This window comes from Rattus norvegicus, chromosome 11, assembly GCF_036323735.1.
Source record: "Rattus norvegicus strain BN/NHsdMcwi chromosome 11, GRCr8, whole genome shotgun sequence".
NCBI classification, from domain to species: Eukaryota; Metazoa; Chordata; class Mammalia; order Rodentia; family Muridae; genus Rattus; species Rattus norvegicus.
This window is the reverse complement of record NC_086029.1, coordinates 41668477-41681183: the sequence shown is the minus strand read 5'-3', so window position 1 is coordinate 41681183 and position 12707 is coordinate 41668477. Positions and strand designations below refer to the sequence as shown.

Below are 12707 nucleotides of genomic sequence, written 5' to 3'. Positions count from 1 at the left end.
AAAGTTATACTCAAAATGAACATGTTGTATTTATTATTAAATAATAATATTCATTATTTATTTATTTAATAATAAATAAAATTATAATAATGTATAATAATTATGTCTTAAATTATTATTATTTAATAATAATGCTATTATAATTTATTTATTTACTACTATCAAAGAGAGCAAGTGGTAAAATATTGATTAACTTTTTCATAGTCATGATGCCCAAATGATCATATATCATGAAAATGAATTACTGATATTTCCAAGAATGTGATTATGTATGAATATTTTATATAGAGTATAAAAAACTGACCGCATTATCGCTGAAGATGCTGAAATACTTTTCAGTTTCAGGCCTCATTTCTGTGCCATGAGCTATTCTGGTATGGGTCTTGAAGACCTGGAATGTGGCTTTAGGATCTAGGTGGCCCATGAGATGAGCAGGCCTGTCATGTGTCACTTTCATCGGACCTCAATGTGACACTGGATCGGTGCTTTTAGAAACTGCCATTTTATTTAATTTTCAACTGGAAGGTGCTGGACCTTCAGTCTCTGGAACAATGTTAGGACCTAACACTCATGAGAAAATGATCCACTGAAAAAAGAAATCTATCGTCTCTGAGGTCTCGTTGTATCTCATCCATTTCCCACTTATAGAAGGCAGGGAAGATGAATTATGCATTTTACAAGCTTGTTGGCATAAGATTTAAGAGCTGTCGGTGTACATAACAGCTGTTCAATAGTAATTTAGAGTTATTCCATAAATATCGGATATTTTACCACAACAGTTATTTCTCCTTTCACTCCCAAGCTAGTCATTTTTCATCTGAAATTTCCACAGTATATTTTATATTGGGAAATATCTCTATAATCTTTTTCCATTACATGTGTTTAATGTGGCATTGCAACGTGGTCCTAGCTCTAGTCATAGATCTTATTGTGCATCCCTCTTAGAGCGTTTGGTTGGAAGGCAGTTGTTTTCCTTCTGAGGATACAATTTATTCTTATTAAGTCAATGAAAAATTAGTATTATAGCTAAAGATCAAGAGACAGGAAGCTGCAGCTGGTCTTTGCCGGTGGCTCATTTATGACTTCCAGTCCCAGGAGACCTATCAATCGTCACCGTGGCAAGTAGTCACAAAGGGGTTTAATATGACATAAGACTGGCTGAAGTCTTAATAAACATTATATTGGTTTGAGCTCTGTTTTACAGCGATGATTTCTAATTTTATAATTCCTGATTTCTAGTTATCAGTAGTCTTGAAATTAATTTACTTGGCCATGTGACCTCTAGCTCAGAGCTATAGTATCCTAAATAATAGGAAGGAAATGTGTATTGGGCAGCTACATGAGGCTTCATGCGGTATCACTGAACTAAACTCTAGAAATATTATGAGAAAGTTTGTATTATTTATTCTAGTTTTTTTAGCTAGCTGTCCTAATATGGGGTGTGCATAATACCATCTCATTATTACTCAGAGCTTTTGTAAGAAAAATTCAACAATTTTTGTTGTTATGTTTTCTGATTTTATGTTAAGCCTGTTAACAAAATGGGTTGGCATAGGACACTTTGCGATACAAGCTTGCAAGTGTTTTCATGGTAATTTAACACGGGTTAAAATTAAAATTAGGTCATGACATCGAAACATAATTTGAAAATTGACCTAGTTTTGTATTTGCTTGAGAAGGAGGGGTTAGGGGGATGTTTGCCTGGAAACCGGGAAAGGTAATAACAATTGAAATATAAATAAGAAATACCCAATTTAATAAAGATGAAGGAGAAAAAAAAAAGGGTCGGACTGTGTTCAGCCTAGACCTGCCTGGAATTTGGTATTTTCTCTATCAGGTTTCAAACCCACCATTTTCATCCTCGGCCTCCGTTGGCTCGAAATGTTGTGAGCAGAGAGACTATTGGAGCCTCGTCCCACTCTTCACAGGCCCTTATCAACCTGTGTCACTTCACCATATAGCTTCGTTTCATAAGCCTTGAATCAACCTACCTTTTAAACGTTTAACAGGAAGCTTAGGCTCTGCCATAAGATTTTGCAAATAGTGTGCTGCTAAATTCGTTTAAACAAAGTTAGGGAGAAGGTCAAACTTGTCTGAGATGAGTGGGCCGACCGTGAACCGCAGAGGTGAAGGGATCCAAATCGGGGCAAACTGAAGAAGAGAGAGACAAACGAAAGCAATGGCTGGAGTAAATGAAAGGAAGCCAAAGAGGAAAGTGTGTAGCATCACTACCCCATGACCTGCGAGTTCCTGGTAGGCACTGGGAAGGAAGCTCAGGGTGCAGGGAAAGGAAGTCACACATGCACAGACATGGAAATCAACAGAGCCGATGAAACAAGCTGGCAAGGGCTTGTTAGACAAGAGTTCTTGAGCTGACTCTGATAAGCTTGCCTCAGAGGAAAAATTTCACGCTCTCAATTTCTGCACTTGTTTTATATTTTATGGCAAAAAGGTAAGAAGCAGGTATGAAATAAAACAATTACAGAGGTATTGTACTTAAAATGCAAACATTGGCACGTTTTCCTTTCTGTGATTCCAGATCTAAAGTACAGATCTGGTGAAGGAGTCCTTGTGAATTAGACTATTTTGATAGCACAAATCTAGGCTTTTTTTTTTTTTAAGTAATCTTCCTGATGAATAGGTTTGTTCTGTGATATGTCTGGATTTGACAACTGTGTGTGGAACAAACAGCCGTGGGTATATAGCTGGAGATGAAGTTGTCAATTTGAGAGGCAACAGAGCAGGAGAAACGCCTTATTACATATCAAAATATCCCCACCACATGTCGATGATGTAATGCTCTTGGTAATGAGGCATTTTATTCAGTGTTTGAAGTGTGTGTATTTTCGCTGTTCAACCGTTTCTCCTTACAAAAATCAAAACAATAAATTCAAGCACATTCTAAATAGAACATTTAAGCCATCTCAAGTGTTTTAACGAGAAGGGGGGGCCTTTGTGTGTCAGGAGATGGCAGAGCAATGAGTTGCTACGTTACAAACAATACCTAAGATGACACAAAGGAAGGGTATGTGCATGACTTGTCACTTGCTCCGGCCAGAGTACGTATAAAAACCTCCCCCGCACGGGCTCACACTCACACTCAAGATCTTTTCCTTGAACAGCAATCCATAACTACTGCTCTTGACACCATGAGCTACTACGGCAGCTACTACGGAGGCTACTACGGAGGCCTGGGCTCCGGCTACCGAGGCTTTGGAAACCTGGGTTACGGCTATGGCTGTGGCTGTGGCTTTGGAGGCCACGGATATGGCTCTGTCTATGGCAGATACGGATATGGCTACCGCCGCCCATTTTATTACGGAGGATATGGATTCTCCCGCTTCTACTGAAATGCGTTCCAGCGGAACCAGCATCTTAACTTTAAGAACATGACAGCAAACATGATAAAAACTAAATTAGATGAACATACTTACTGTGAACCAAATCAAGAAGAAAACAATTTAACATCTGAGCCTTTGAGGCGACCATTTAACGTGTCAGCCTTTGAGAGAATGCTTACCATCTTGTAATTCTCCATATGATGCCCCCTTATTTCTTTTCAGTCTTAAATGTGGACTCTTTGATCTTTTGCAATAAATTATCCTAACTTAGAACTGTGTTTATGGCTCTTGTGTTAATGACCTTTTGTAATATACTTGGTAATATATTTAGACTTTGCTCAATGTTGACACTATCATGAACCTAGATAGGAAACCACTTAAAATATTTGAGGGGCCAAGGAGGTGTCTCAGTGGATGAGGTGAATGAGAGTCCTAGACAAGTTTGTTCACTGCACAACTACTAGGATCTGAGTTTTAATCACTAGGATATATGTAAGCCGGTGTAGTGACCCACATTTATAGTCACAGTGATGGATTAGGGGTAGAATGAGGAGAAACTCTAGAGCAGTGATTCTCAACTGGGGGGTTGCCAGCCCTTTGAAGGGAATCAAGTGTTCTTTTCACCAGGGTCGCCTAAGCCCATCAGAAAACACAGATATTCACATTATGATTCCAAATGGTAGCAAGCAAATTTATAGTTATGAGGAAGCAGTGTTGAGGGTCACCGCAACATAAGGCACTGTATTAAAGGGTTGCAACATTGGTAAAATCATGGGGTCCTTTGCTTGAGAAAATGAGCTATAATAATTGCCAACTCCAAAGTTTATTTTTAAAAATAATTTTGAAATAATGAGTAAAATAAATAAATAAAAATAAATTTGAAAGACACAGAATCATTTTCTGAACAACACTTTTCCTCTGATAAAGAGGCCCTCCTCTTTCCAGATCAGAATACAAATGACACTAGTAAGTTTGATGAAGTCATAATTTTACATGAAACAGTATCATTCCTAAGTGGTTAATGGCAGTATTCCCTGAAGAAACATTATATCTAAATAGGATCAATTTGAATACAAGATTTGCCACTCCTAGCATATTAGTATTTTATCATATTTATTCCACCAATTGTCAGGTTGCATTGACTTAAGATAAAATTAAGCTGTAGGACACTTTCCTAAGACATAATATATTATGGGCACATCAGTTCCCAAAGAAGAAACGATCTGGCTGGGTGACATCATTAAAATATTTTGATTGATTTGTAATTTCTATAGCTTCTAATTGACTAAATGAGAAATAAGTATTCACATGAGTCACTGTATATGTTATCTCAAAATAAGACAAGTTTTAAAGACACTAGACAAAGAAATGAAAATAACACATGAGACCCAATAGTGTATAAATCTGGACAACAATATAACTGTATAAGATAAACATAATAATATATTGAATATAATCATTTTCAGAAGTCACTTTAAGGGCCAGCAGGAGCTTTCAGTGAAGAATGTCTGTTGCCAAGTCTGACAGCCTGATCTTGATCCTTGGAACCCACCTGGTAGAAACAGAAACCAGAAAACTATCTCCTGAAATGTTTCCTCTTTTCACTCACTAGTCATGGCATGGGCATTCTCTCTCTCTCTCTCTCTCTCTCTCTCTCTCTCTCTCTCTCTCTCCCTCTGTCTTTCTCTGTCTTTCTGTCTCTCTCTGTCTCTGTCTCTGTCTCCCTCCCTCCCTCCCTCCTTTCCTCCCTCCTTCAAATGCATATAGTAGCAAAATGAAAAGAAATCAATTTATTACAAAGAAATCATTTTAAAGTGAATAATATTATTCTGAGGAATTTTTTTTCAGAAAATCTTCTCAAGATCTCTGCAGAAATATCTCCTATAAATCAATGATAGGACATTCCAAAACTCAATTAAAAATGAATAAAATACTCGATCATGAAATTCCAAAAATAGAATAGCAAAAGTTGCCATTACTCAATTCTTCAAAAGAATGGTATCTTAAAATGTGTAGACAAATGGGTGGAACTAGAAATAAAATTACCCTAAATCAGGTAACCCAGACCCCGAAAGACAAACATGGTTGCACTCACTTATAAGGAATATTAGCTGTAAAGTAAAAGGCATCATGCCATAGTCCATAAGCTCAGAAAATAAGTAATAAGGAGGGCTTTAGGTGATGCAAGGATATCTTGGGGAAGGGAAAATAGAATAGATTTTCAGAGTGGATTGGGGTGTGTGGAGTTAGGAACAGGAGAGATAGCATGTGGGTGAGAAAGGGAGAATATACTAGGAGAAACTGAAATTAGGGGTGGAATTTCAGGGGCAAGGTAGAAACCTAGTTGTAAAAGAATTATCTCTAATATAAGTGTAAGTAGTGAGTTAATCTGGCAGCTATATTTCTTTACCTTATGCTAGAAGACTTATTTAAAACTGCATCCCAGTAGCTGAGCAGTTAACTGTTCTACCATAACCTCCTATGCTCATCTGACTACCTCTCAGTTCCATCCCATGATACTTGGTTATTATTATTGATCTGGCTCCTTGGGCTTCAGGTGTATTTCCATGACCCCCCCTCTCTCCCCCTCCCTCTCTGGAACTCTTCCTCATGGCTCCAATTCCTCCATTCTCCCAGCTGCTCTGATCTCCCTCTCTCCCTCTCTCCTTCTCTCCCCTCCCTCTCTCTCCCTCTCTCCCTCCCTCCCTCTCCCTCCTATCAGGATGGCTGGTAGACATCTTGCCCTATACTCAGTTTTGCCCATCCACTGGATGATCAGCATTTATTGACCAAGCAGAGAATAAATGGTAAGAATTGTTTACATAAACTTGAGACAGGAGATTTTTGGTATACGCAATATACTACCATGCTCAGATTGAAATAAGTTAGGAGGTCAGAGAAATCAGCAATTTAATAACACTAAGGTAAACTGTACAGAGAACAAAACATCATGCCTACATTAGTAAATGGATTCTGTGGAATCTATGAGAATAACACTAGCGAAGACTCCTAGTAGTAAGGGACACAGAGGCTGGCCTGGCCCTCTCCAGTAATCAGGAAAGGCCTCAAGTGGAGGGATTGGGACACCAACCCTGCTACAAAACCTTCAACTTATGATATGCCCCACATGCAGAGTATGCTGGGACTGGAGCCTAGCAGAATCATCATCAAAGAGACCAGAGAGACTTTATCCAACAATTGATGGGAGATGATGCAGAGGCCCACAACCAAAATTAAGCAGAACTTGGGGAGCCCTGGGGAGGAGGTGGGGTCAGGGACAGAAGGAACCAGAAGTGTCAGGGACATATGAGAATACAACCCACAGAGTTAACTGACTGGGCCTCATGAGAACTTGAAGAGATCAGAGACCCTGTAGAGGTCTTACCTATGCCCTCTGCATATGTGTTATGGCTGAGTAGCTTTCTTGCATTGATTGATTTATTGATTGATTGATTGATTGTGGGATTTCTAACAATGGGAGCTGGAACTGTTCTTGATCTGTGGAACCTTTTCCGTCCTACTGGATTACATTTTCCAGTCTTGATGGGATGATTTGTGCCTGATCTTATTGTATCTTGTTATGTACTGTGTGGTTGATATCCCTTGGAAGCCTGCTCATTTCTGGGGAGAAGAGGAGGAGGTGAACCTGGTAGAGAGAGGAGTGGGGAAGAGGATGGATGGGAGGACAGGGAGGGGAAATTTTGATCGAGATGTCAGGTATGAGAGAAGAATATAAACAAATAAGAAAACAAAATCACGTCCAGTGAAATTTTCCATGAGGTTGAGAGGCAGGCTTTGTCAGAGATGAAGATGAAGCACATGGTTCCACTTTGATGATCGCTGTCCTAGTTTCATTTCTGGGGCTATGATCAGATACTCCTCCAAAGCCGACTTAGGAGAGAAAGAGTTCATTTTAGCTCACGGTTTCAGATTGCTCTCCATCACTGCAGGAAGTCAATGCAGGAACCTCAGACAGTGTAGGTCCACTCCACATACAGAAGCAGAGGGTGTAAAGACATGCATGCTTATTCCACAGCTCATATCCTCTACTCTCATATACTCCTGGACGCTAATTTTGGCGCACATAAAATTAGGCCATGTCTCCCAACATCAATTATTAGGAATCAAGACAGCAATCACAAGAAGCCTGACTAGTACCCACTGTCTACCCAACATGTGAGATGGACAAATAGACAACAGCAACTCATGACATGCAACCAGACTAAGCCATGGATGCAGTCATCACAAATGGCTTGAAAGAAGCTATAATAATGATGTGCCCAGAAGATATGCCCACTTGTACAATAGTGACATTTTAGAAGAGTGTTTACCCATATGACTCCATGCTTTTAAATGCTTTTTGCTGTTTTTGTTTTTGAGAGAAAAATAGCATGAATTTGGGTAGAGAGGGAGAAGAGTGGGATGTATAGAAATATACTGCATGAAATTATAAAACAATAAATATCACATAGACACGCACACGTGTGTGTGTGTGTGTGTGTGTGTGTGTGTGAAATCTATTTTTTCAAGACTATGCTCCCACAAACACCAACACAAGCCAACTAGGTATAGACAAATTTCTCACTGAGACTTTCTTTCAGGTGATGGAAACAATTATTTTACCAAACAAGAGTAGGGTGTTAATTCAGTCTAAATCTCATCACTTGAAAAATCTCTAAAATTTCTTAGTCATATATCTGTATGGAAAAACTATATTCACATATTATAAGAGAGAGCTTAGCAATTGTAACCATGAAGTGTTTATTAAATTCCATATGAGGGTGTACTCTATCTGACTTAAAATGAATTACTGTAATCGTCCTTACCTTGCAGATGTGAGATTGTACAGTGCCTACCCATGCAAGGAAGTCAGATGGAGGATGGTTGATGGTCAAATGGTCTTGGCTACACCAAACTTATACAAATACAGACTACAAGATTCTGTGGCTACTGTTTCAATGACTGAGATGAGTAAGCAGTTCATTGGTGTATAGCTCATACTGCTTGACAAGGGAATATTCCAGACATGATAACAAGGGTGTAAGTACAGTTTGTGTTATCAATCATGGAGAACAGTTTGAAATTTATGACCATTCTGGAATTTTTTATTGCTATTTTTGGATCACAGTTGGATGTAGTTCACTGGCAGAGTCGGAAGCTGTAAGGGATACAAATATAAATAACTCATGAAGTGTCATACTTAAATGTTTACTGTGCAGTTCATCATATCATAGATTACACTTAAGAGCAAGTGGAGATGAAATACATTGAGAGTTTTATGCTCTCTTGAAGTCAGAAGCCATTTGAACTTTTTTTCTTATTTTTTCTTTTATTGGATTTTTATTTACATTTTTAAATGTTATACCTTTTCCTGGTTTTCCCTCCAGAAACCTGCTATTTCATTCCCCCTCCCCCTGTTTCTATGAGGGTGCTCCCCCACCCACCCAGCCACTACCTTCCACCTGCCTGCCCTGACATTTCCCTATACTGGGGCATCCAGCCTTGACAGAACCAAGGGCCTCTCCTCCCGTTGATGTCCGACGAGACCATCCTCTGTTACATACGCAGCTGAAGCCATAGGTCCATCTCTGTATACTCTTTGGATGGTGGTTTAATCCCTGGGAGCTCTGATTGGTTGATGTTCTTGCTCTTCCTATGTGATTTCAAAACCTTTCAGCTACTTCAGTCAGTCCTTTCTCTAATTCCTCCACTGGGAACCCCGTTCTCAGTTCGATGGTTGGCTACAAGCATCTGCTTCTGTATTTGTCATGCTCTGGCAGAGCCTCTCAAGAGACAGCTATATGAGACTCCTGTCAGCATGCACTTCGTGGCTTCATCAATATTTTCTGGGTTTGGTGGCTGTATATGGTATAGATGGGGCAGTCTCTGGATGGCCTTTCCTTCAGTCTCTGCTCCACACTTTTGTCCATATTTCCCTCTGTGAGTATTTTTGTTCCCCCTTCTATGAAGGACTGAAGCATCCATACATTGATCTTCCTTCTTCTTGAGCTTCATGTGGTCTGTGAATTGTGTCTTGGGTATTCCGAGCTTTTGGGCTAATAGCCACCTTAACAGTGAGTGCATCCCATGTGTGTTCTTTTGTGATTGGGTTACCTCACTCAGGATGATATTTTCTTTTTTTTTTTTTGGTTCTTTTTTTCGGAGCTGGGGACCGAACCCAGGGCCTTGTGCTTCCTAGGCAAGCGCTCTACCACTGAGCTAAATCCCCAACCCCCAGGATGATATTTTCTAGTTCCATCCATTTACCTAAGAATTTCATAAAGTCATTGTTTTCAATAGCTGAGTAGTACTCCATTGTATAGATGTACCACATTATATATATATATATATAATATATATATATATATATATGCTATGGGGTTGAATAAAAGCAATGGTTCCTAAATTTTTATTTCATGTGTTTCACCATAACATACTGACATATGTGAGGACACAGAGTGGGTGATTTTCTAAAAGTGATATTAATGTTAGTAGATATCACATTGAGTTAAGTTCCAAACACTGACAGCAACAAACGCTGCCAGGGCAATGTCTACTCCTGCCAGGAATGCACATGGGCATAGCACAGTAAGAAGACTCTTTGGCAATTTCCTGCCAAGCTAAACTTATTCATCCCAGGCAATTTCCCTCCTTGACATTTACACAGATGAGCTGAAACTTTATGTGCCCATGATAATATGAACAAATGACTTACTGTTTTCATAGTTAACAAATGTGTATAACAATAAGCACGCCTTTTACAGAGTAAGTAGATCGACAAAGCATTATTTTTATGAGACAGAGTTATATCCGGAGATAAAAAAGAAATGAGCCTTTGAGGCATAGAAGAAGACCCCTAAAAGGTATTTACTTAAATAAAGAAGCCATGCTGAAAAGGTATACTCCTGTAGGAATCTGGCAGCACGATAGTCTGGCAAAATAAAGAACATAAATATCAATGAGCAATAAATCCCAACATTTTCCCAGAGAATGGGAGACGTACTGAGGAATGATTGTATGAAAAGGAGATTGTTTATAGCTCAGTGGAAATATTTTTATGATACTGAGTTCATGTTTCCATGACTCCATAAAGTTGTCAAAGATCATCCAATGGAAAACACAACCACAAACTCTGGTTGAACTGTGAGGTTTGGGTAATGACAATCTACCACAATGGCCCCATCCTCTGCGATAAGTGTGCAATGTTATTGAAACATCTTTATAGAAGAACATTGTTGAAGGGGGTGTTATAGGGACATCGTCATGTTGATGTTCATTTTTCTGAAATGTAAAACCATCCCAAATATATAGTCAATTTTGAAGGAAAAGAGTCACATTAAATATCAGGTACACAGGGGTTGGGGATTTAGCTCAGCGGTAGAGCACTTGCCTAGCAAGTGCAAGGCCCTGGGTTCGGTCCCCAGCTCCGAAAAAAAGAAAAGAAAAAAAAATATCAGGTACACAGTTAAAGAGATGGAAGTTGAAGTAAAGTCAAATGCAGATCACAGGATGCTGGGCTGTTTTGGTAATACATTACAGAGGTGTGCAGAGGAGAGTGTCAGGATTTGCGATATCTTTCCATGGGTTTCCAAGCTCCTTTTTTGAAACCATTTTTGTAAGTGTCTTCCGTTTTAGTTCTTTTCCTTCTCACCTTTGCCCAAGCTTATGGAGCTTTGCTGTAGTGAAAGTGAATTCCGACAAACTGAGTACGTGCTTTAAAGACAATAGTGATGTTAACTCACCGTCTGTAAAGACCAACTGGAAGAAACTGCAGGAAAAAATGACAGTTACGGTGAATAATCCCCTAATGATGGCAAAGAAGAAAAATAGACCTTCCTTTGTATCTAGAGTGTTTTATCCTTCAAACACAGTAGAACTGATGCCTTCTTACTTTCATGTGTGTTCTACTCCCCCCCAAACAGATCATTAATTTACATTAGAGTCTGAAAAATAAAATACTTGTAGTGGGTACGGGAGGATGCAGAGCTCCAAGTGGGACATAGCCCTTTGATTTAATTTGTAACTTAAGCATCTAAGAAAAGCCGGACATGAATAGGTTTAATTGAGAACAAGGCATTGTTAGATGTGATCATTCAAACAGGCCAGGTATGAGGAGTTCTATTAGGGTGTTGGTCTGTCCAGACTTTGAAGATGCAGCAACTCCATCTCATTAAGGGATGAGAGGAATTTTAAGGGCCATGGTAATTTGGAAGCTAAGCACATTCGATAGTTTAATGAATGTCAAGGAGGCTCTCCTTGCCAGTGGACAAGGTAGTAAGGAGTAGTTTTGAGTAGCTTATTAAAGTAAAATGATGCAAAAGGCGGGAAGGCACAGTACATGTCATGTGGTCTTCTAGGGGTATATGAGCAGGCCTCACAGGAGGACATTTGTACTCAAGATCTTCCCTTGAGAAGCATCCCCAGCTCTTCAATCAGACACCATGAGTTACTTCAACAGCTACTATGGAGGCTCTGGAGGCTTTGGGGGCCGGGGCTCTGGCTATGGCTATGGCTGTGGCAATTTCCACAGACTGGGCTATGGTGGCTATAGAGGCTTTGGCTCTGGCTCTGGCTATGGAGACTTTGGCTATGGTTCTGACTGTAGAGGCTTTGGCTATGGCTCTGGCTATGGAGGCTTTGGCTATGGCTACAGCCGTCCACATTCCTATGGAGGATGTGGATTCTCTTCCATCTACTGAAGGGCTGTCCTGGGAAACCAGTGCTTGACATCATAATAAGATTGGTCAAATCAATAAAATATTGAATCTATACTACTATGGACTGAGCCAAGAAAATCTGAAGAGATCAAGGTTTTAAGAGGGTTTATCATCTCATCATTAAAGTAGACACTCCCTACTTTAATACATATAGAATGTTGTGGTTTAGTTTGCAATAAATTATTCTACTGGAAATCAGCATATGTTGCATTCATTTACTTATTTGCTCCTAAAAATGCCATCTCTTGCTCTTGATTTATGTTTTGTTTATTGAGCGTTTTTTCTTTCTTTATTTTTATTGGATATTTTATGTATTTACATTTCAAATGCTATCACCTTTTCTCCCTTTTCCACCCCCTCCACTTCTCCCTCAGCTTCTATGAGGATGCTCCCACTCCCTCCACCCACTCCCACCTCAACACCCTGGCATTTCCCCTACACTGGAACAATGAGCCTTCACAGGACCAAGGGCTTCTCCTATTAATGCCATACAGTGCCATCCTCTGCTACATTTGAGGCTGGAGCCTCGAGTCCCTCCATGTTTCCTCATTGGTTAGTGATTTAGTCCCTGAGAGCTCTAAGGGATCTGGTTGACTGATATTGTTGTTCTTCCTATGGGGTTACAAACCCCTTCGGTCCTTTCTCTAAC

General features: G+C 39.6%; 2 protein-coding genes across 2 annotated transcripts; both read left to right on the top strand.

The window, feature by feature from the left end:
* The first annotated feature begins 3149 nt into the window (after nucleotides 1–3149).
* Nucleotides 3150–3350, top strand: Krtap19-5 (keratin associated protein 19-5). Its single transcript, NM_001195612.1, has one exon. It carries the CDS (start codon nucleotides 3150–3152, stop codon nucleotides 3348–3350), a length of 201 nt encoding a protein of 66 aa, NP_001182541.1.
* An 8432-nt stretch (nucleotides 3351–11782) lies between these two features.
* On the top strand, nucleotides 11783–12040 carry LOC102550973 (keratin-associated protein 19-4-like). Its single transcript, XM_006248118.1, has one exon. It carries the CDS (start codon nucleotides 11783–11785, stop codon nucleotides 12038–12040), a length of 258 nt encoding a protein of 85 aa, XP_006248180.1.
* The last annotated feature ends 667 nt before the right edge of the window (nucleotides 12041–12707 follow it).